The sequence below is a fragment of the Phyllobates terribilis genome, unplaced genomic scaffold, assembly GCF_046119375.1.
Source record: "Phyllobates terribilis strain yellow unplaced genomic scaffold, ASM4611937v1 Scaffold_5__5_contigs__length_657084704, whole genome shotgun sequence".
NCBI lineage: Eukaryota > Metazoa > Chordata > Amphibia > Anura > Dendrobatidae > Phyllobates > Phyllobates terribilis.
In genome coordinates this window covers 611,641,995-611,665,559 of record NW_027362765.1, presented here as the reverse complement: position 1 = coordinate 611,665,559, position 23,565 = coordinate 611,641,995, and the positions used below count along the sequence as shown (strand labels likewise).

General features: G+C 43.4%; 1 protein-coding gene across 1 annotated transcript in view; it reads left to right on the top strand.

Moving 5' to 3' along the window:
* Window positions 1–23,565, top strand: part of CHUK (component of inhibitor of nuclear factor kappa B kinase complex) — an 85,987-nt gene that overhangs the window by 5,404 nt on the left and 57,018 nt on the right. Inside the window, exons 2-6 of the mRNA XM_073686081.1 lie at window positions 8,791–8,885; window positions 10,910–11,024; window positions 21,837–21,906; window positions 22,803–22,891; window positions 22,961–23,050. Of these exons, the coding sequence (XP_073542182.1) occupies window positions 8,791–8,885; window positions 10,910–11,024; window positions 21,837–21,906; window positions 22,803–22,891; window positions 22,961–23,050 (459 nt within the window). The remainder of the gene's footprint in view (window positions 1–8,790; window positions 8,886–10,909; window positions 11,025–21,836; window positions 21,907–22,802; window positions 22,892–22,960; window positions 23,051–23,565) is intronic.

Genomic DNA, 23,565 nt, shown 5'->3' with positions numbered 1-23,565 from the left:
GAGATCATTTTGACCCCACGGGGTGAGAACTTGTGTGGAGCCCCAAATCGAGGGAGATTCTCAGTGGTCTTGTATGTGTTCCATTTTCTAATTATTGCTCCCACAGTTGATTTCTTCACACCAAGCTGCTTGCCTATTGTAGATTCAGTCTTCCCAGCCTGGCGTAAGGCTACAATTTTTTTATGGTGTTCTTCGACAGCTCTTTAGTCTTCACCATAGTGGAGTTTGGAGTGTGACTGACTGTTTGAGGTTGCTTACAGGTGTCTTTTATAATGATAACAAGTTCAAACAGGAGCCAGTACTACAGGTAATGAGTGGAGGACAGAGGAGCCTCTTAAAGAAGAAGTTACAGGTCTGTGAGAGCCAGAAATCTTGCTTGTTTGTAATTGACCAAATACTTATTTTCCACCAAAATGTGAAAAAAATTATTTTCAGGATTTGTTTTGTCATGTTGTCTCTCATACTAGAGGTCTACCTATGATGTCAATTACAGGCCTCTCACCTTTTTAAGTGGGAGAACTTGCACAGTTGGTGGCTGAATAAATACTTTTTTTGCCCCAGTGTATGTAGCAGGGCTTAATGGTGATGTGAGCCTGGAATGATAGTTCCCTCTTCAGAACTGCTAGGTGTAGAGGGAATCTGCCCAACTCAGCCCAACAGGCACTGTTGGAGGTGCTCCGATGGACCTGGAGGATTTGCTTACAGAACTCCAGGTGGAATATTTCTGTTGGGCTGTGGAGTCGGTAAGTCAAACCTCCGACTCCCTCATAAATGGCTCATGTTTAAGTGATACATTTACTGTAGCACAGATTCATCTCTGCTAAAAGTCTAGACCCTTAGATCAGGAATAGGACAGACATTTATAGGACATTTCATAACTCTCCCAAATTCTTATGAAAAAATATTCCCCACAAACTGCATTGAACTACTGCACCCAATTTATTATATATTTTAGGAGTCGGAGTTGGTACATTTTATACCGTCTCCGACTACACCAAAATGGGCTCCGACTCCACAGCCCTGGTATGTGTGAGGACCCCCAGACTTTGCTGCGATACAGGAGGTTTGGGGCGATGATGGCATCGAACATTTTTATCCAGAGCCTCACTGGCGTCTTCAGATGGTAGACTTTCCTTCGCATGGCATAGAAGGTTTTGCAGGCCTTTTCCTTCAGGGTCTCTATGGCTTCTGGGGCCAGTGGCACCATCGGCTGGCTTGCACATGTGAGTCATCAGGGTCTGTTTAGCATTGTCTACACTGGTTTGTTGTAGGTGGGCGGTTACCTACATGTTATAGATATATACTTGCACGTTGCACTTTATTATTGATTAATACCTGTTGGGAGATTTCTATTGATGAGCTATTTAAAATCTGTGATAGCATGTCTATAAAATCACCTTTTCCAATTGATTAATTTCTTAGTATATGTTACTCCCTGATTAGTGTATGTCACTCTGGTGCCTGTTATGGTTTCATCGCTGATCATTTTTTTGCCTATTGATATTCCATGTATGTGTTGGTTTTATTATAATAATAACAATAAAGTATATATTTTTTATTCATTGTTCTTGGTACGTTGCCTTTTCATTTCTGAGGGTCTCTATGGCTTGTTTGAAACTTCCTGACTGGTGAATTTCTAGGCCCAGGTAGGTGTATCTGTCTGTTCATCTAAGAGCGCAGTTGTTGAGCACAAATAAAGGGTGCTGGTCCTATCTTGTTTTTCTCCTCTGGAACACCATAATGTTGGTTTTCTTTGGGATGATCGGTAGTGCCCATGTGGAGCTGAATTTCTTCAAGATTTTCCTGTTGTCTTGGAGGCCTTTCTGGTTGATTACAGCAGCTGTAGGTCATCTGCATATAGGAAGAATTTCACCTGGGCGTTAAGGAGTGTAAAACCTGGTGCTGCGGAAAACTCTAGAGCCGTGGCCATCTCATTAATGTAAATGTTGAAGAGCATTGCAGTCCTGTCTGACTCCACGGCTCTGCTGGAAATAAGCCATTCTTATACGGTTCACACTCATGCTGCAGCGGTTCTCGGTGCAGGAGCTTTTGATGACATCAAAGGTCTTTCCTCATATTCCGCTCTCCAGCAGTTTCAGGAACATGTCCAGGTGCCACACTGAGTCAAAGGTCTTTTTAAAGTCCACAAAACAGGTTTATATATTCTCATGCTTTGTGTTGTGGACGCGGCTCTGAATGAGGAAGTGCAGGGTGTAGATGTGGTGCGGTGGTTTGGCATGAGTCCTGCTTTGCTTTTGCTGAGGATGTTGTGCTCAGTGAGGACACTGAGGATCCTCTCGTTCAGGGTACTGTTGAACAGTTTTCCCAGGTTGCTGCTAACACATATGCTTCTGTAGTTGTCATACCTGTCCCCACTCTTGTGGATGGGTGTGATGAGGCCTTGGTTCCAGTTAGGATGGAAATAGCCAGCACTTAGCACAATAGTAAACAGTTTAACCATTGCTGCCTGTACAAGTGCTTCTCACTAAATTAGAATATCATCAAAAAGTTAATTTATTTCAGTTCTTCAATCCAAAAAGTGAAACTCATATATTATATAGAGTCATTACAAACAGAGTGATCTATTTCACTTGTTTATTTCTGTTAATGTTGATGATTATGGCTTACAGCCAATGAAAACACAAAAGTCATTATCTCAGTAAATTAGAATAATTTACAAAAAAACACATGCAAAGGCTTGTGATGCGTTTAAAAAGGTCCCTTAGTCTGTTTCAGTAGGCTCCACGATCATGGGCAAGACTGCTGACAGATGTCCAGAAGGCAGTCATTGACACACTCCACAAGGAGGGTAAGTCACAAAAGGTCATTGCTAAAGAAGCTGGCTGTTCAGAGTGCTGTATCCAAGTATATTAATGGAAAGCTGAGTGGAAGTAAAAAGTGGGGTAGAAAAAGGTGCACAAGCAACCGGGATAACCGCAGTCTTGAAAGGACTGTTAAGAAAAGGTCATTCAAAAATTTTGGGGAGATTCACAAGGAGTGGACTGCTGCTGGAGTCACTGCTTCAAAAGCCACCACACACAGACGTATCCAGGACATGGGCTACAAGTGTCGCATTCCTTGTGTCAAAGCCACTCATGACCAATAGACAACAGCAGAAGCATCTTACCTGGGCCAAGGAGAAAAAGACCTGGACTGTTCTCAGTGGTCCAAGGTGGTGTTTTCAGATGAAAGTAAATTTTGCATTTCATTTGGAAATCAAGGTCCCAGAGTCTGGAGGAAGAGTGGAGAGGCCACAATCCAAGCTGCTTGAGGTCTAGTGTGAAGTTTCCACAATCAGTGATGGTTTGGGGAGCCATGTCATCTGCTGGTGTAGGTCCACTGTGTTTTATCAAGACTAAAGTCAGCGCAGCCGCATACCCAGAAATTTTAGAGCATTTCATCCTTCCCGCTGCCGACAGGCTTTTTGGAGTTTGAAATTTCATTCTCCAGCAGGACTTGGGATCTGTCCACACCGCCAAAAGTACCAATGCCTGGTTTACACACAACAGTATCACTGTGCTTGATTGGCCAGCAAACTCGCCTGACCTTAACCCCATAGACTATGGGGTATTGTCAAGAGGAAGATGAGAGACACCAGACTCAACAATGAAGACAAGCTGAAGGCTGCTATCAAAGCAACCTGGGCTTCCATAACACCTCAGCAGTGCCACAGGCTGATCGCCTCCATGCCACATTGCCGCATTGATGCAGTAATTGATGCAAAAGGAGCCCCGACCAAGTATTGAGTGCATTTACTGAACATACATTTCAGTAGGCCAACATTTCAGATTTTAAAAACATTTTTCAAGCTGTTGTTATAAAGTATTCTAATTTACTGAGATAATGACTTTTGTGTTTTCATTGGCTGTAAGCCATAATCATCAACATTAACAGAAATAAACACTTGAAATAGATTGAAAAAAGATAATTAGCTCATATCACCTGATACTCACAGGAATCCCAGGCTCACGGATTAGTGTCCAGCATACACTTGCAAGGATATATAAGACAGGTAAAATCCGGTGCCACATGCGATAAATCCTTTTATTCCAAAATTAAAAGTCACAACATGTCCCTAGGAGGGGAACAACTGGACGCGTTTCGAGGACACAGCCTCTTATTCGTCAGTATACAAATGAATTAAAAAACAACACATTTATAATAAAAACTGTGACCACCCCTAAACATGTGTGATAGATTAGTATACAAATTAGGATATTAACTCCTACATAGACAAGATTTTCGTGCAACGAATTCTCATAGAATATTCAGATATAAACTTAGGAGGAAAAAAACCCAAAAAAAACTATAATTTAAAATTCACTATGGAGATTCACAAGGAGTCAACTCCGTTTTTGGATGTCGTATTGACTGGTTGTGTGAGTACAGGAAAAATTACCTCTAAACTTTACCGCAAGCCCCTTAGCGGTAATTGTCTATTGAGAGCTGAAAGTAGTCACCCAAAACATGTTAGAAAAAATGTACCAGTGGGTGAGTTCATTAGAGCTAGACGCAATTGCAGTGAACAAGAGGGTTTTGAGGAGGAAACTAAAACCATGTCAGCGAGACTAAAATCTAGGGGATATAAAAAATGGATGCTCGATAGGGCTGTATCTATAGCTACATCTAAAGATAGAGAGGGTTTGTTGACACAATCAGAAAAACATAGTTCCAATAAGGCGAAATCGTCATTAACTTTCTCTACGCCATATAGTGATCATTTTTACAACCCATATTATATCAGGATGACAAATTGTCTAATATATTGGAAGCAGGTTGTAGGGTGGTTTCAAGGAGAGGTCAGGATCTACGCAATATGTTCTCACTCAGCGTATTTTTGGATAATAAAGTACAAAGTCCCACCTGGCTGAAATATGTCGGTATGTATAAATGTGGTGAAAATAGATGCTGTATGTGGAAACATGTCGCTGTGGGTCCAAGTTTCTCTGATGTACACACGGGTAGGAAATATGACATAGAGTCTTATATAAATTGTAACACCTCCCATGTTGGCTATATGGCAACTTGTGTCAGCTGTTCAAAATATTATATAGGCTGAACTATCAGAGCCCTTAAGGCAAGAATATCAGAACATATTACAGGAGCGAATCCTGCCTCAAAATCCATCAGGTTATCAGGTCTCTCCAAACATTTCAGAGAGGTACATGTGGGCAATATAAGCACATTAAATATTAGAGGCATAGAGAGAGTACCACGTCCCCATCGTGGCGGTAATTGGGAAAAAATGCTCCATAACAAAAAAAAATTATGGATATTAAAATTAAATGCACGGATACCGCAAGGTATGAATTATAGATCAGATCTAATGTTTTTTTTATTAAATTATACATATATGCTTGCATTTACAATATTATATGCATGTTCTGTTTCTGTGCATTTATATGGTAAATCTATTACATATATATATAAAAAAAAAAAAAAATTCTCCTAAGTTTATATCTGAATATTCTATGAGAATTCGTTGCACGCAAATCTTGTCTAAGTAGGGGTTAATGTCCTAATTTGTATACTAATCTATCACACATGTTTAGGGGTGGTCACAGTTTTTATTATAAATGTGTTGTTTTTTAATTCATTTGTATACTGACGAATAAGGGGCTGTGTCCTCGAAACGCGTCCAGTTCTTCCCCTCCTAGGGACATATTGTGACTTTTAATTTTGGAATAAAAGAATTTATCGCATGTGGCACCGGATTTTACCTTTCTCATATATACTTGAAATAGATCACTGTCTGTAACGACTCTATATAATATGAGTTTCACTTTTTGTATTGAAGAACTGAAATAAATTAACTTTTTAATGATATTCTAATTTAGTGAGAAGCACTTGTATTTCTGGTGGGCTGTATTTCAGCATTTCTGGTGGGATTCCGTCCAGGCCTCTGGCTTTTCTACACCTTATGGGAGACATTCTCTCTGTAACTTCCTGTAGTGTAATTGGTGTATCCAGAGTGTTTTGGAAATTTGGCTTTTTCCTCCATTGCATTTATTTTTTTTTCCGTTGTTTTTCTGTTCTTGGCTTAGTTCTTCCTTCGGGATGTCTTTGTAGAGGTCACTGAAGTACTGGAGACTGATGTTGCTGTTTTATATATGGGTGTTGTTTTTCTTGCTTTTTGTGCCCATGTGATTCCAGAGGAGAGGTGTTGTCTTGGAGTTGGTTAGGTTTGGTAGAGATGTAGCTCTGCTTTTCCTCTTGAGCATGGTTTTGTACTGCCTTTTGTATGGTGTCATAGGCATCCTTCAGACCCGGGTGGTTATGGTCTCTGTGTTTCTTGTTTGAGGCTGTTCCCAGGGTCTTCCGTACAGCTTTACATTCTCTGTCAAACCAACCATTTATCTGTTTTTCTTTTGGCATGTTGTAGTTGACCTTTTTAAGGTTGGATAATCTGGCCATGATGTAGAGTATATAATTGAGGTCTTTTGCAGCTTGACTCACTGCTTCTGGTTTAGGCTTGTACTCGTAGTTAAAGAAGTGGTGGAGCATCTCCGGCATTTTGGGTATATTTTACTGCTGACGTCTTGGATCATTTATAAGATGGTGGCAGGTTGAAGAGGCCGCTTTGCTAAGGCTGTTGTGTGGGTGGTTTCTTTGTAGATTTCATGTACAGAAGAAGTTGGCTGTGATCTGACAGGTACGTTTGTAGGGTGACTATGAAGGTGCTGATATTTGCCAGGTCCATATCTGTAATTGCATAATCTACTAGACTCATTCCTACATGGGAGTTTAGAGTACACCATTCTAGAGAGTCTCCCTTGGTGCGGCCATCAAACGGAACCTGTCATGTCCTGTGTAGTATGTAAACTGCCCCCATTGCGTTGTTAGTGATGCAATGTGCATCACTAACACGCTTTTTTCACTAAAATCGGCTTTAATATAATGAGTAAAACCCACTTTATATAGTTATATCCAACCTACTCATTCAATCATAGGGGTGTGATCCTCTCTTTTAGTCATCGTTGGTGCCGCCCACGCATTTGAATTGTCCGTGCGATCGCCATGATGTGTATATATATTTCATCGGTCATGTATATGCCATGACGTGTATATATACTGCAAGTGTTGAGAAGGGGTTAAAAGATGCCATGGACTGAGCCACACTAATCGCACTTAGGGAGAGACCTGTTACTCCAGGGCGGCAGTCAGGTAGAAGCCACCGGGGACCTTCCTGTCTGACTAGTGTACAGCGAGGCTCGGTCCACTTCATCTGTTAAAGTATGTTTTCTGAATTTCCGCAGAGACGAACATACCTGGCTGAGATCATACAGCCAGTGCCCAATACTTGCTGCCCCGTGGATCGTGCACATCAGCTGTCAGGTTCACTTTAAGCATTTTTATCATTTTTTTTTTTATTTTTTTTTTTTAGAGTGGAATTTAAAAAAAAAAAGCAACACTAACCTCCTGTGTTCCAACACTTACCGAGTCACTTCTGGTCTCTACTTCTTTGTACCATCTGGATTTTCCGTAACTGCCGCCCAGCCAATCACTCGCCAAAGCATAGACTCACCTAAACCTGTAACTGGCTGAGCAGCGTATCCAGTGTGTCGAGAGTGACAAGGGAGACCAGCGGGTACCCGGAAACATTGAAACGGGAGCATCATTGGATTAGTGAAGTTAAAGAGCTGTCAGGTGACATGTTCTAACCAACTATAGGATAGGTGATAATTTTTTTGCTGAGTAGGTGGCCAAGTGCTGGGACCCGAACCGATCAGCAAACCAGGGAACTTCTATCCCCATTACAATGGAGCATGATCAACCTTTCGCTCCATTCATTCTCTATAGGGCTGCCGAGCACAGCACATGGCTTTTTCTATTAGAGAATGAATAAAGTAGTGGTCAGACATGCGTCCTGTTGTTCCATTTTTTAATGGTTATAAAAGTGCCCCTTCATGGATAAAAATTCCCGGTTCTGCTGATCTGTGCGAGTCCTAGCAGTTGGACACCCACCAATCAGCTAATTATCATGTATTCAGTGGATAGGTGACAACTTGTTTTCACTGGAAGACCCTTTTAAGTATTGCTGCTTCTCCTTTTTTGTTATTAGGAGCATTTTCTAACATAAAATAGATGACCACCTGTATTACTGAGCTCGTGTGTAATGGGGAGATTAGTGTTTACCACATAAGATTACAATTCTTATATAATGCCTCCTGTTATAATTACTTAGCACAATCCTTCTGCATGATAAAAGGGTTTACCACTAGCTGGACAGCCCCTTGTTAAATGAAGGAAAATATAAATAACGTATACTCTCTTCCTGAACCCCTGCTGTTCTAGCTATGTCCGCGCCGGGTCGCCCAGGACTCGAGTGATGTTATGACACTTGAGCCCTGCAGCCAATCAACGGACGCTATTGGGCTGCTCGGCTTCATTATTTCTGATTGTCCATCATTTGTTCAAGGGAAGTGAGAGCACTGCAGCACAATGTCAGCCACTGTAGGGCTCACCTGGCATAAGTGTCATACCAGCCCTGTGATACCTGGCACTGGATTGGCGCCAGTGCACTAGGTGAGTATGTTATTTTTATTTTATAACTGGCTACTTCAATTAAAAAGGGATTGTCCAGGTAGTAGACAGTTCAAAGCAAGCTGTCAGGAGAAGCTGTGCAGATGTGATAAGGGTGTACATTGACTGTATAGCACTTTTGTATGTAGATGTGAATTATAACCTGTAACTAGTCAGCTCCCTTGCTGGTGGAATTTGTGCTATACACAATGCTAGTGTCTTCCTTTTAGCTTTATTAGAATCTTTATTGTATTTTTCTTCCTTCAGGACACTGGAGAGTTAATAGCCATCAAATCATGCCGACTGGAACTAAGTTCAAAGAACAAGGAGCGTTGGTGTCAGGAGATTCAGATCATGAAAAGGTTTAGTATCAGATGTCAGCCATTCACTTTCCGTCTAGAGGGATTGTCCACTTTTTGCAAAACAATTTTTATTAGAAACTCCTCAACTCTGAGTTGCACTTTATAAAGCTTTTACGTTAGAATTCTGGCATGAAAACTTTGATGATTCGGGCCCCTTGTTTTTATGGTGGGTGTAACTGTTGTCTTAAAGAAACCTGCTATCTGGATTGTGGTAAGTAAACTACAGGCAGTGTCAGGTTGACACTGTTACACTGATTAAAATGATACCTGGGTAGATGAAATCTGTCCTGTGGTTGTTGTTTAATCTTTGATTGCAGTTTGGAGATAATGATCTGCTCATGCTCTGGGGCGGCCTGTGGGCAGGGCTTTATTTGTTGCTCTGTTCTCATATTCATTCTTATGGGCTTAAATGACAGGTCACTGATCCTTCAGTGACTGCCTCCTATTTTAAGTACTGCGCTTGCGCAGGTCATATTGGGGTCTTTAAAAAAAATTAACTTTAACTGCAGCAAAATGTTGCCAGCTGTCATGCATTTGCAGTAGCATCTATTGCTTGCCAGTAGATTCTACTGCACAAGGGCCGATGGCAGCACCATTTTGCTGTACCATGTCGCGTTTGGAGACCCCCTGAATGCTGCCCCACCAACCCATACAAAAAGCCCGCCCACCTGTCAGTTTTCAGAGCCCAAAAGTGAGGGATACTCTGACGTGACATCACAGGAAGCAGGGGATTTTCAGCCAGAGATCATGTGACCAGAAGAGCAGCTGAGGTTACAGCGGGATCTGACAAAGCAAGGTATTTAGTGAAGAACTTATCTGTAGGAGTTAGTTCACTTGAAAGGGCCATATAAATTAGTGTCCAATCCGTTTTAAGTTACTTTTTTTTTTTTTTTTGCTCCAGTTTTGTCGTTTTTTTCCCATAGCCATCTTTACAGAACTGTAAATTTGCCTTAAAAGAAATGTTTTGAGAAATTCTTTCTGCAATTCATGACAAAAAAAAGTGTGTAAAGGTGGTCCAAATGAACGGAAACGTGCCTCAACTGGATACACACAGCGTCCACTGGTGGGTGTGGACCCACTGCGCCTCGGGCACCCTAGAGGAGGTGTAATGAAGTGGCTACTTGGTCTTCATTAGAGCCTTTGATGGTGAGGTTAGGCTTGAGCTGCAGGTAGCCGCCAGGTACCACTCCAGGTCAGTCCCCTGTACTGCACCAGCTGATCCCAAGGGTCAGGGATGCAGGTACGGACTCGGAGTGTCAGGCAGGACAGGATCAAGATCACTGGCAGAATGGATACTGGATCCGTAACAGACAGAGAGGGTTCAGGTTCAGACAAGACGGGCTCAGGGTCACTGGCCAGGCACAAGTACAGGATAACAGAACAGGTTCAGGAACAACGACCCAACACCGGACTAGTAGGTTAAAGACACACACTAGATACTGAAGTTACTCAAGCACCTCCCTACAGGGGAGGACACCTTAAATACCTAATATCTCCCAGCTATAGGCTGGAGATACTTCCGGAGTACGCTCTCTGCCCCTTTAAGAGGCGGGTATCCCGTGCCCTAAGCGCGTTGCTGGAAGACTTTTGTGATGTGCACGGACCCAGGAAACTATGAGCTTCATGGCGGGAGCAGGAGACGCCGCTGGGCGGCCGTGACTGAGTATGTCAGTGTCCCTGCCGGTGGAGGGGAGAGTGAGAGGAACCATGCAAGGACGCCGGCGTTACACCCAGGTGTCAAATGATTACTAGATTGTCAGGAGGCACACCAGGAGCGGCACAGTGCTAGGATCTAAACATTATACTCCAGATTTGTCATTGTTGAAGTACGGAATCACTTACTGAAACATACACATCTGGAGAGATGATTCTCTTTCATCTGCTGCCCATGTAATGCAGAGAAGCCAGGAACTCAGCAGTGGGGTACTCTTGCTCGTTCAATGCCCTACTGGGACAGTAGGTGTACTTTTATTTTGATCCTTACAAAATTACAAAATCTGATGTTTTCTTTTGTTTGTTTGCAGGTTGAATCATCCAAATGTAGTAAAGGCATGCGAGGTGCCACCTGAGATGGACATTATGGTGAATTCAGTGCCACATCTGGCAATGGAGTACTGTTCTGGAGGAGACTTGCGAAAAGTATGTCAAATCTGTACAGAATTAAGAAAAATAAGTCTTGTGATTAGTTGTGAACATGCTATAGTCCATACTGTCACTCTGGTATGTGTGGAACCTCTGCGCCACGGGCTGGGCTTTCCCTGGAGCGTAACTAAGCGGTTTCCTGGTCTTCACCAGAGCTTCTGATGGTGAGGTTAGGTTTGAGCTGCTGGTAGCCGCCAGGTACCACTTCAGGGCAGTCCCCAATACTGTAGCAGCTGACCCCAAGGGTCAGTGATTCAGGTACGGACTTGGAGTGTCCGGCAGGACAGGGTCTGAATTACTAGTAGTAGTCTTTTTATTATAGCGCTATTTATTCCATGGCACTTTACATATGAAAAGGGTTATACATAACAAAAAAACTAGTACAGTAATCTTGAACAATGCAAGACACTGACTGGTACAAGAGTAGAGAGGACTGCGAAGGCTCACAGTCTACAAGGGATAGGTGTGGGTAGAGCTTGTCTTGCAGCGGTATGATGGAACGAGGGTTACTGCAGATTATCGGGTCGTCGGAAGAAGTGGGTCTTCAGGTTCCTTTTGAAGGTTTCCATGGTAGGCAAGAGTCTGATATGCTGGGATAGAGAGTTCCAGAGTAATGGGATGCACAGGAAAAAAATCTTGTATGCAATTGTGGGAAGAGGAGATAAGAGGGGAGCAGAGAACTGGTTGTGGATGGCTTTGTATGTCATTGTTAGGGTTTTGAACTGGGCATTGGGGAGCCAGTGAAGGCATTGACAGAGGGGAGAGGCCTGGGAATAGCGAGGGGACAGGTGGATTAGTCGGGCAGCAGAGTTTAGGATAGATTGGAGGGGTGCGAGAATGTTCTAAGGGAGGCCACAGAGCAGGAGGTTGCGGCCGTCAAGGTCGGAGATGAAGAGGGCATGCGCTAGTGTTTTTGCAGATTCTTGATTAAGGAATGTGTAGATCCAAGAAATATTTTTGAGTTGGAGTCAGCATAAAGTGGAAAGGGGTTCAGTATGTGGTTTGAAGGAGAGATCAGAGTCAAGAGTTACCCAGAGGCAGCGAGCTTGCGGGAAAGTGAGCAGCCATTGACTTTGATGGATAGGTCTGTTCAGGGGGTTGAGTGAGATGGGGAAAGATGATGAATTCTGTTTTCTCCATGTTAAGTTTTAGAAATCTGGCAGAGAAGAAAGATGAAATAGCAGCCAGACATTCTGGGATTATGGTTAGTAAGGAGGTGATATTGGGTCCAGAGAGGTAGATCTGTGTGTCATCAGCATAAAGATGTTACTGAAAGCCGTGGAACTCTGAGCTGTCCCAGGCTGAAGGTGTAGATAGAGAAGAGCAGGGGTTTTAGAACTGAACCTTGGGGGACACCGGCAGAGAGGGGGTGAGATGATGAGGAGATGGTGTTTGAGTGTGGGACGCTGAATGTCCGGTCTGTTAGTATGAAGAGATCCAACATAGGGCCAAGTCGGTGATGCCAAGAGATGAGAGAATCTGTAGTAAGAGGGAATAGTCCAGATGTGTCGAAGGCTGAGGATAAGTCCAGGAGGAGGAGGACAGAGTAGTGTCACTTGGATTTGGCAGTTAGTAAGTCATTAATGACTTTTAGTCAGGATAGTTTCAGTGGAATGATGCGGTCGGAAGCCAAATTGTAAGCATAGGGGAGAAGTGATGTTGGACGATAGCTAGACACAGAGGATGGGTCAAGGGAGTGCTTTTTGAGGATGAGTGTCATCGAGGCATGTTTGAAGCAAGAGGGGAAAACACCAGTTGTTGGTGACAGGTTGAAGAGATGGGTTAGGGTTGGGATGGAGACTGGTGAGGTTTGGGATGAGGTTGGATTGGATAAAGTCACTTATACAAGTGGTGAGATGTGATCTGGAGAGCAGAGAGGAAAGTTGATCTTCTGTAATGGTGGAGAAGATGGTTTAGGATGAGCAGGGCTGAGTATTTTTGAAGAGGGGCTGTGGGGACTGTAGGCAAAAGCTTTTTCTGATATCAATCTTCTGCTTGAAGAATGAGGCAAAGTCTTCAGCTGAGATGAAAGGAGAGGGAGGGGATGCTGGGGGACAGAGGAGAGAATTGAAAGTGTTGCATAGCTGTTTAGGGTTATGAGACGAGGGATATGAGGGATAACAAGTAGGTTTTGTTTTGTTTTTTTTTGCTGCAGTGACTGTGGGCTTGAAAGTAGTGAGGAAGGTGAGTGTGATGAAGTGCTCGTTGGAATGGGATCTTTTCTATCTCCGCTCAGCAACCCTGGAAGCCCGCCTCAGTTATTTAGTCCGGCTGCTGTGCCTGGGTTGCCTGTTAATTGTGTGAGCTTTGGTATGTGGGAGGGGTGCGACTGTTTAGAGAGCTGGAGCTGTTGTGGTGTTATATAAAGTAACATGAGCATCTGTATTGTGTAAGGAACTTGCGTCTGCAAGAGGGAGAAGGGATTCAGAGAGTGAGTGTAAATCAAGGTGTTTGAGATTTCTGCGAGTGTGTGCAAGGTTTTGTAGTGGGGATTGTGCACCTGGAGAAGGGAGGGAAGATAATCTAAGTAGGTTGTGGTCAGACAGAGGGAGAGGTGAGTTAGAGTGGCTAGATAGGGAACAGAGGCGGGTGAGGATGAGGTCCAGTGTGTGGCCCTCTTTGTGAGTGGCTGCTCAAGACCATTGAGCGAGGCTGAAGCAGGAAGTGAGAGAGAGAAGCTTAGTGACAGCTGAGTGGAAGTGTCAATGGGGACGTTGAAGTCACCCATGATGATAGTGGGCATGTCTGCGGAAAGGAAATGAAGTAGCCAGGTGGTGAAGTGGTCCATAAAGGTGGTGACTGGCCCTGAGGGGCTGTAAATGACAGCCGTTTGGAGGGAGAGTAGATGAGCACAGAGTTCACCTCAAAAGAAGGGGAGAGTATTGGAGGGTGGCAGTTGAATTTGGGTGAAGGAGCAGTTATCTGACAGGAGAAAACCAACTCCTACACCATGCTTGCTGCTGGGGTAGGAGGTGTGAGCAAGGTGGAATCCACCATCAGAAAGTGCAGCTGGAGAGGTTGTGTTATAGGGGGTGAGCCAGGTTTTGGTGATGTTGAGGATGGAAAGTTTGTTAGTAATGAAAAGATCCTAGATATAGGAAAGTTTGTTGAAGGCAGAGGGAGAATTCCATAGAGCTACTGTTAGAGGGACTGAGGAAGCAGGGGCTGGGCGAATGGGTATGAGGTTAGAAAAGTTGTGGAAATTTGTGATAGATCGTGGATGAGAGGTAGACGTGACTGTGGTATGTGTGGTGTTGAGCGAGTATGTTCTGTCCGACTATGCTCGGGCCGTGCTCCGAGTATTTATAGCTGCTCGGTGATCAGGTTAAATCGCTCCCGTGTGCATGATTTGAAACTGTTTGACAGTATATTGAAACTGGTGTTGTTCAGATGGACCGGGTTCAGGTGCAGGTTATGACAGGACGGGGTCGAGATCAGGTTCAGGTACAGACTAGTGTTGAGCGAGTATGTTCTATTAACCCTTTCGCCGAGTATGCTCGGGCCGAGCTCCGAGTATTTATATCGGCTCGGTGATATGGTTGAATCGCTCCCGTGTGCATGATTTGCAGCTGTTTGACAGCTTTATTACATGTGAGGAATGTCTATTTCTTACACATTCCTCACATGTAATAAAGATGTCAAACATTTGAAAATCATGCACACTGGAGGGATTCAACCATATCACCGAGCAGCTGTAAATACTCGAAGCTCGGCCCGAGCATACTCGGACAGAACATACTCGCTCGGGTTCTGGTTAGTAGGATGAATTCAGAATCACGGGATACTCGAGTAGTTTTACCCCTCACCTTTTTCATGGCCTAGATGATTTTCACCTCAAAGATCTCTTCAGAGCAGGTGCTGCAGGCGTGGAACTTGGGATTTTTGAAGAAATGGTTCAAGATGCAAGATGACAGGCTTGAGGAGAGATACGTGGAATGATTTAGGCACACGTAATGAAGCTGAAAGCTTCAACTTGTAGGACACTGCATTGATTTGCTTGACTACCTCGAAGGGACCAATTAAGCGAGGACCCAACTTGAAGGAAGGAACCTTGAGACTGCTGTATCTCGAGGAGAGCCACACCTTATTGCTTGGACGAAAACATGGTGAATCCATGCATCTTTTGTAAGCATGCCTTTTCATCCGTTCGGACCACTTCTCAAGAGTGGCTTTGGTGACCTTCCAGATCTTGGAAAAATCCTTAGTGATAGCATTGACTGCAGGGACGCCAGAAGCAACCAACACCGGAAGAGGAATACTAGGTTGTTGACCATTGACAATGAAGAAAGATGTCTTCGCAGAGGCCTTGTGGTGCACATTCGTGAAATGCCACAGAAAATTAGAATTTGGTTGACCCTCTATACTTAACCGTTGGATTGAAGATGGTATGCAGAAGTGAAGTCCAAGACCATGTTCATAAGTTTACAAGTGGCTCTCCAGAATTTGGGTGTGAACTCCACGCCTCTATCGGACACAATGTGAAGAGGAAACCCGTGATGACAGAAGATGTGCTCAATAAACTTCTCAGCAAGCACGGGAGCAGATGGAAGACCAGGCACTGGGGTAAAGTGAGCCACCACCCAGATGACAGAGCATCGAGAGGACACAGAGAGATCCATAATAATGTCGATGGTGATGTGTTGCCAGTGAGCGGAAGGTACAGGAAGTGGTAAAAGTTGCCCAAATGAAAGATGCTTTGGAGTTTTGTTACGAGCACAGGAAGGACAAGCCAAAACTAATTCCACAATATCTTTACGCATGGTTGGCCACCAATAATGACACGAGATAAGTTGTGAAGTCTTCCTTGGCATGTCCAGCAAACTTTGAAGCGTGCCTTCACAGCAGAACTTGCCTTCTGTCCTGATCCAACACTAAAGTCTTCCCTGGAAGACTCAATGAGTTGGTGTTCCTTCTCCTGGTCGGTTGCTAAAAAGGACCTGGAAAGCGCATCCGCCTTGATGTTCTTGTCGGTCAGCCAAAAATGTAGGACGATGTCAAAGCGGGCAAAGAACTGAGACCACCAAGCTTGGCGCTGATTTAGCCTTTATGCTGAATTCAAGTAAGTCAAGTTAGAGCGCCTCGTTTTTCCAGCCAAGTTCGAAAGACAAGGTGCAGAATCAGATGGCATATTGGCCTGCAGTCGTACCTCCCTGACGCAGTATTAAGAAGGTGTATGCTCCTGAGGTGACGCTACCAAGCTCGTCGAAGACCTTGCAGACTCCCACAGGAAGACTTGCATGTCTGATGTCACATGATCCCCTGTGTCCTATAAGAGATTTAGCCATGCAAGGGCCTCTCCTCCAAGGTGGGACATCAAAAATGCCACTTTAGCCCGATCAGAGGGAAACTGGTGGGACAGCTGTTCATAGTGCATCTTGCACTGGTTAATAAATCCACTGCACTGCTTGGGATCTTAGTCGAAACTAGGCGGAGCAGACAAACGAGGACCAGTAACTAAGCGGCTACCTGGTCTTTACTAGAGCCTCTGATGGTGAGGTTATGTTTGAGCTGCATGTAGCCACGAGGTACCACTCCAGGGCAGTCCCTGGTACTGCTGAAGCTGACCCTAAGGGTTAGGGATGCAGGTACAGACTCGGAGTGAAAGGCAGGTCAGGGTCTGAATTACTGGTAGTATGGACATTGGTGGTGTTCAGATGGATTGGGTTCTGGTTCTGGTGTAGGTTCTGATAGGACGGGTTTGAGATACTGTTTGCTTGCATACTGTACAGGTTTGGGTTCTGGTTAGCAGGACGAGTTCAGGAGCACAGAGACCTAATAACAGACTAGTTGGCTAAGGACACACTAGGAAGTAAAGTTGCTCAGGCACCGCCCTACAGGGGAGAGTACATTAAATATCTAATGCCTCCTAGCTATAGGCTGGGGGCATTTCCAGAGTGTGCGCGCAACCCCTTTAAGAAGCGGGGAGTGCGTTCACCCGGAGCTTGTTGCTGGGGAATTTGCAGGACATGCGCGAGCCCTGGAAGCAGGAAGCCGGAGCAGGAGTTGCCGCCAAGCGGACGTAGCAGTGAGAATGTCGGCGTTAGTTGGTTGAAATTTAAATAGTACTGTCGCTAGTTTGGTGCTGCGCTTTTATTTAAGAAAATAATTGACAAAAGTGCTCTAAAGTAACCCTAATGTCCGTGAAAGGGGCCTGAACGTCTAGGTTGTGGGATCCCGTTCTGCCTGTCAGTATTTCACAACCCACTATGACTCTTATCACAATAAGAGTGAGCCTTTGTTCTTTCCACTTACCCAGTGCTGCCATGTACTTTTAATAATATGTTACTGAACAGTAACCTCATTACAATTGTAACTGTTTGGTAACCATAAAGGCAGCGCTGGGTTAGTGCAAGGAGCGAGGGATGTGGCATCTGCATGCCGGGATCTTGCACCCCAGAAATACAGGCCTGACTTTTGCTGGAAAGAGCCTTTGGGAAGGAGGCATTATGGCTACTTCTGACTCTTTTATTTTATTTATTATAAAATCAAACAGGCAGCCCCAAACTGGTGATGGGCAATGTGTAGCAATGAACGGTTGTTTCAGCCGAACAACGATAGGCCATCGTTGTCTGAAAGAAGTCACCAATGTTTAAAATCTTTGGCCGACAGCTTTTTTCCACTAATGATCTTTCTTGAAAGAAGGATTGCAAAATCTGCAAGCATGGTTAAATGCTCATAACTTGGGGCATGGCCTGAAGTCAACATAAGTAGCCACACTGCTTAGAGTGCTCTGAGAGCTCTCCTAAACCATTAGTAATTCTTGGCCAAAACGCATATTTTACTTTATAAACTCTAGCAAGTTTCCATACATGAGTGGTAACATTTTAAGCCAGTGTTTTGTAAGTTTTCTGTGATTTTTTTTTTTTTTTTTTTTAATTTGGCTTACAAGAAGCTGCAGCCTCATGACCAGCCAAGCACCCAATCACAATTGAAGTAGTGGCTCCAAACCGCCTATCACAGAGAAAGCCGCTTACACAGGTCCACCGAGACCTAGATTTGCCGCACTCGGACATCTACACTAGTCTTTACCAGCTGACTGGGTTCAGAAGCCTGAACTACAGATCTGACTTCACACACTAGTTACAGCCAAGCGGAAGCCCTGCAGTAACCCCCAGCAGTCCTGAGGAGTGACTCCTCCTTTAAGACGTAGATTGATTGCCCTGGTGAGGAGCTTGTGTACGGTATGCCTGCTGTCCATTCAGCTGTTGCTCCATTTGCTGCTGGGTCCAGTACACTGTCACTTTCTCTGAAGAGCTGCTGACTGTGCTTGTAGTTCTGCCTCCCCTGCAGTTCATCAGCGTCCATGACCTAGGAGCTGCCAAGCAGTGTCAATTATACAAAGGACTTAGACCTTACTTTGCTCTGATAAAAGAGAACGTGTCATCTTCCTGATCCCACAAACCGCTACCATAACTTTGTAGAAGTTAGAGCTGGATTATATGAAGGTCCTTAATGTGCCATACACTAACTTCTAAGTCTGAAAAATCAAGTTAATAATCTGACTTGCAGTATGCAAATTATCCATTCTGTTGGAGCGTTGAATCCCTCATAATACTCCTGCCTCGGATCTTGTACTTACGCCCAGGGGGCCTTGATAACATACGCTAAACAGGTGACGTCACCATCTGAGCTCTATAACTCTCGTGCATGAACAAGACGTTCTGCCTCCTTGGCCATGCGCTTGAATCTCCGCTTCATCAGTGCATGCACATGCCCTAGTATGCATTAGTGACGCCGGTCTCGCTTCACAGCGGCTGGCTGGACTAGTCCTGCATAATTTGCATACCACAAGCCAGATTTATGACTGGATTTTTCAGCCTTAGAAATAAGTGTATGACAGATAGAGGACCTACTTATAATCCAGTAATAGGCTTATAAAAAATTGTTGGGGGAGCTGTCAGATTCCTTTCCGGCTGTGTGCACACGTTGCAGAATTGGTGCGCTTTTGCCATTCAGATTTGTTAGCAAAACGTCATGCCAGCAAAGTGAATGAGAATCCTGCACACATTGGAGTATTTTTGACTTGCCGATTTGGTGCAGAAAATAATCTGCAGCATGTCAATTCTCTGTGCGTTTTTGCCTGCGTTTTTCATCCAGTTCGGCGCCTCCCTTCTTCCGATTCTGTCCTCCTTCTTGCTTCATGTGGATGATGTGTCCCTACGTCATCCACACAGGCGTTTTTCTCTTCCCTGATTTGGGCAGAGTAAAGTACTGCAGGTCGCATGCGCTGGGGCTCTTTGACCTTTCCTGACGCATGCACACTGCAGTACTTTACTCTGCCCTAGTGAGAGCAGAGAAGTACGCCTGCGCAGGAGCGCGATGCCGGGCAGACTGTGTGGGTAACGTAGGGAATCGTCATCCACACAAAGTAAGAAGAACGGCATCGAAAGAAGGGAGGCGCCGGACCAGGACGAGCGACACCCATTGGACTAGATGCCCCCCAGGTCAGTATAATAGAAGCTCTTTTTCTTCTCTTGCAGGTCGATTCGAGGGCTTATATACAGCATTATAGAATGCTGTATATGAGGGCAAAAAGATGCTGGCTGTATCTCTTATCTGCCAAACCTGATTACAGATTACCTGTAAAGGGAATCTGTCACCCACTGGCACTTATCTGACCTACTAATGTGGGCATACAGGTGATAGAAATGTGAATCTATTCATACCTGTGTATGCCTTATATTGGAGGTCTTGTTGCTCTGAAATTTCTTTTTATTCAATCAGGTTTCTGGTGGCTTGAGGTCCCAAGGCCTGGAATAAATCCCCACCTATGAGTTAATTACAATGTTTCCCCCCTCCCCTGCACGTCACAGTGCCCTATGACTTGCAGTTTTAGCAGCCAAATCCCGCGCCTGCGCACTTCACCTTTTACCCAAGGCGCACTTTTTCTCTGTTTTCTATGTTCAGTGTACAGCAGTCCTTGTGCGCAGGCGCCGGCGAGTCACTGTGACTTCCGCTCCAGTGCTGCTGTGCACTGAACATGTAGCCTTTTGCCTTTTTGGTCATTTGTTGTGGCCAGGGAAAGAAATGTACGGCGAAGTCCAAGCACAGGGAGTGTGCGCTTTGCAGAAATCTATTGCCTGACTCCTACCAAAAGAGGCTTTGCCAGCCTTGCATAGAGCAGACCGTAGCGGAGGAGACCCCTAACTTTGCCACCGACCTAAGATCAATCAGGGTGGAAGTTCCTTAATTCCTATATATATATATATATATATATATATATATATATATATATATATATATATATATATATATATATATATATATATATATATATATATATATATATATATATATATATATATATATATATATATATATATATTTACACACACACGTGTAATGTGTGTTATACACATGTACAGTGTGTATGTATTTATTACACACATATTACATAAATGTGTGTAATATGTGTAAAATAAATATATTGTACCCATGTTACACACATATATATATATTTGTGTAATACATATGTGCATAATAAATATATATAACTCCTTTATTACACATGCATTAATCTGTGTAAGATATATAACGTTTGTGTATATATGTATATGCGTGCACACACACATCTATGCGAGTGTGATATATGCTGATATATGCATGCACGGCATGGTGGCTCAGTGGTTAGCACTGTTACTGGGCAGCTCTGGGGTCCTGGGGTCAAATCCCACCAAGGACAACATCTGCAAGGAGTTTGTATGTTCTCCCCGTGTTTGCATGGGTTTCCTACGGGTTCTCCGGTTTCTTCCCACACTCCAAAGACATACTGATAGGGAATGTAGATTTTGAGCCCCAATAGGGACAGTGCCCATAATGTCTGTAAAGCACTGTGGAATTAACTGTGCTATAAAAGTGAGTAAAATAAAATAAATCCCTTTCCCAGGAAGAAATCCATAAAGGGAAGAAGAGTGAAAAAAGCTAGCCAGCGGTCCCCAGGGTCAGATGTGTCTATCATTTTCCAATATTTTCGGAAACGCAAGTCAGATCAAAGAAATTTCACCACTATGATGAAGTACAATATGTCACGAAAAAACATTCTCCGAATCAGGGGGATCCGTTGAAGTGTTCCAGAATTATTACCTCATAAAGTGACACTCGTCAGAATAGTATAATTTGGCCCGGTCATTAAGGACATAATTGGCTCAGTCGCTAAGAGGAAACGTGTAAATGTTTTGGAGTGACCAGAGTCGAAGCCCAAACCTTAATCCAATTGAGAATCTGTGGTCAGACTTGAAGATTGCTGTTCACCAGAGGAAACCATCTAGCTTGAAGGAGCTGGAGCAATTTTGCCTTGAGGAATGGACAAAAAATCAAGGCAAGATGCGGAAAGCTCATAGAGACTTATCCAAACTGACTTACAGCTGTAATTGCCGCAAAAGGAGGCTCTACAAAGTACTGACTTTAGGGGGGGTGAATAGTTATGCACACTGAAGTTTTCAGTTTTTTTTGTCCTATTTCTTGTTTTATTTCACATCAAAAGGAAAACCAAGTGTTCACGGTTGTAGGCATGTTCTTTACATGAACTGATGCAAACTCTAAAAAAGTGAAATTCCAGGTTGTGAGGTAGCAAAACATGAAAAATGCCAAGGGGGATGGTGAGGGTGTGTGAATACTTTTGCAAGCCACTGTAGAAGCATTCCAGAGTTATTACTGCATAAAATTACACTGGTCAGATTTGAAAAAAATGGGCTTGGTCATTAATCTTAAAATTGTCTCTATCACTAAGAGGTCAATTATAGCATTGATACCCCAAATAAATGCATGTAATTGCAGTATTCTTATCTTTTTTTCTTATTTTTGCTTTAGCTTTTGAACAAACCAGAAAACTGCTGTGGTCTGAAGGAAAGTCAAGTGCTGAATATATTAAGTGACATCGGTATGTATTCTCTCTGGTCCAGTGCCGATGATTGTATTGTAATGGATACTCTGTACTAGATTTAAAGTAGCTGTCCACTACTCTGACAGCCTCTTTTTAGTCACCATGTTTCCACCAAGTAAAATATTAACGGCTATACTCTCCTCCGGTGCCGGCGCTGGTCCAGCGTTGTCTGCACTGGCCCCTCCCGGGCAACAGCTTACATCCTGACCTCCCCTTCAGACATAACATGTGGAGGTAGTGGGATAGCAGCTGCAGCTCGGACTCCCTCCGAATGTCAATTACCTATAAAAGGGGAGAGTCAAGCCACAACTGCTTGGCCACAGGGATGTCCTGCTTCAGAGGAGAGTATATCCTTATTTATAAGGGGGGACATAGTCATTGAGAAGGGGTTGTCCAAATAGTCAAAAACCCCTTTAAAGCGTTATTCCCCATTTTAGCAAGAAAACATAACAAAGCATAATGAGCCCAATTCATTATTGCATTTTCACCTTGTTTTTTGCCTGTTTTTGATATGCCCCTTATTCTTTTCATTTGCGCCACTTATAAATTATTTTATGTATTCACCAGTTTTGTATTTTTTTTTTTTTGTTTTTTTTTTATGTTCTTCATTTTGGGGGTGGGTTGGGGTTACCAGATGTTTTTTGGTAATCAATAGATTGCAAATTTTTATGACGTTATAACATTTGTGAGCAAATGTACTCCAGGCCCCCATCTCCCTTACGATATAATTTCAATTATAATTGTCATTTTTTGAGTAAGTTTTGTGACCTTTATTTAAAAATAAGAGCATTTTTTACTTTGCTCAAAATCCATGAACAACGTCGGTCATTTTGAGGAATGTTTTGAATATGTCTATTGCAACAGAATGGTGAACTCTATTGACTTCTGTCTAGGCTCCGGGATTCAGTATCTACATGAGAACCGTATCATTCACAGAGACTTGAAACCAGAAAATATTGTGCTGCAAGACTGTAGTGGAAAGGTAAATCCAACTCTATGGAAAGTGTTGTCTTGTAAATGTTGTATTAATTATTATTTCTCCTTGTTCTAGATTGTACACAAAATCATTGATTTAGGTTATGCCAAGGATCTTGATCAGGGAAGCCTCTGTACCTCTTTTGTAGGAACTCTACAATATCTGGTATGTATAATTTACTTTTTGTATGCATAAAAGGGGATCCTCTGTGTTCCCATCTTTGGGTTATTCAATTGCGGCACCAAATGAATCGGAACAGGAACAATCCCATAGAAAACTGTTCCCTCATACCTAAGGCCACCTTCAAGCGTCAAGGATTTTTCTCATGAGCAATAAAACGTCCAATTTCATCACTGTTTTGATCAGTGTCATCAGTTTTTACCATCAGAGTTTGGGCAGAGTTTCATCAGTTTTTACCATCAGAGTTTGGGCAGAGTTTCATTAGTTTTTACCATCAGAGTTTGGTCAGAGTTTCATCCGTTTTTACCATCAGAGTTTGGGCAGAGTTTCATCAGTTTTTACCATCAGAGTTTGGGCAGAGTTTCATCAGTTTTTACCATCAGAGTTTGGGCAGAGTTTCATCAGTTTTTACCATCAGAGTTTGGGCAGAGTTTCATTATTTTTTACCATCAGAGTTTGGGCAGAGTTTCATTAGTTTTTACCATCAGAGTTTGGGCAGA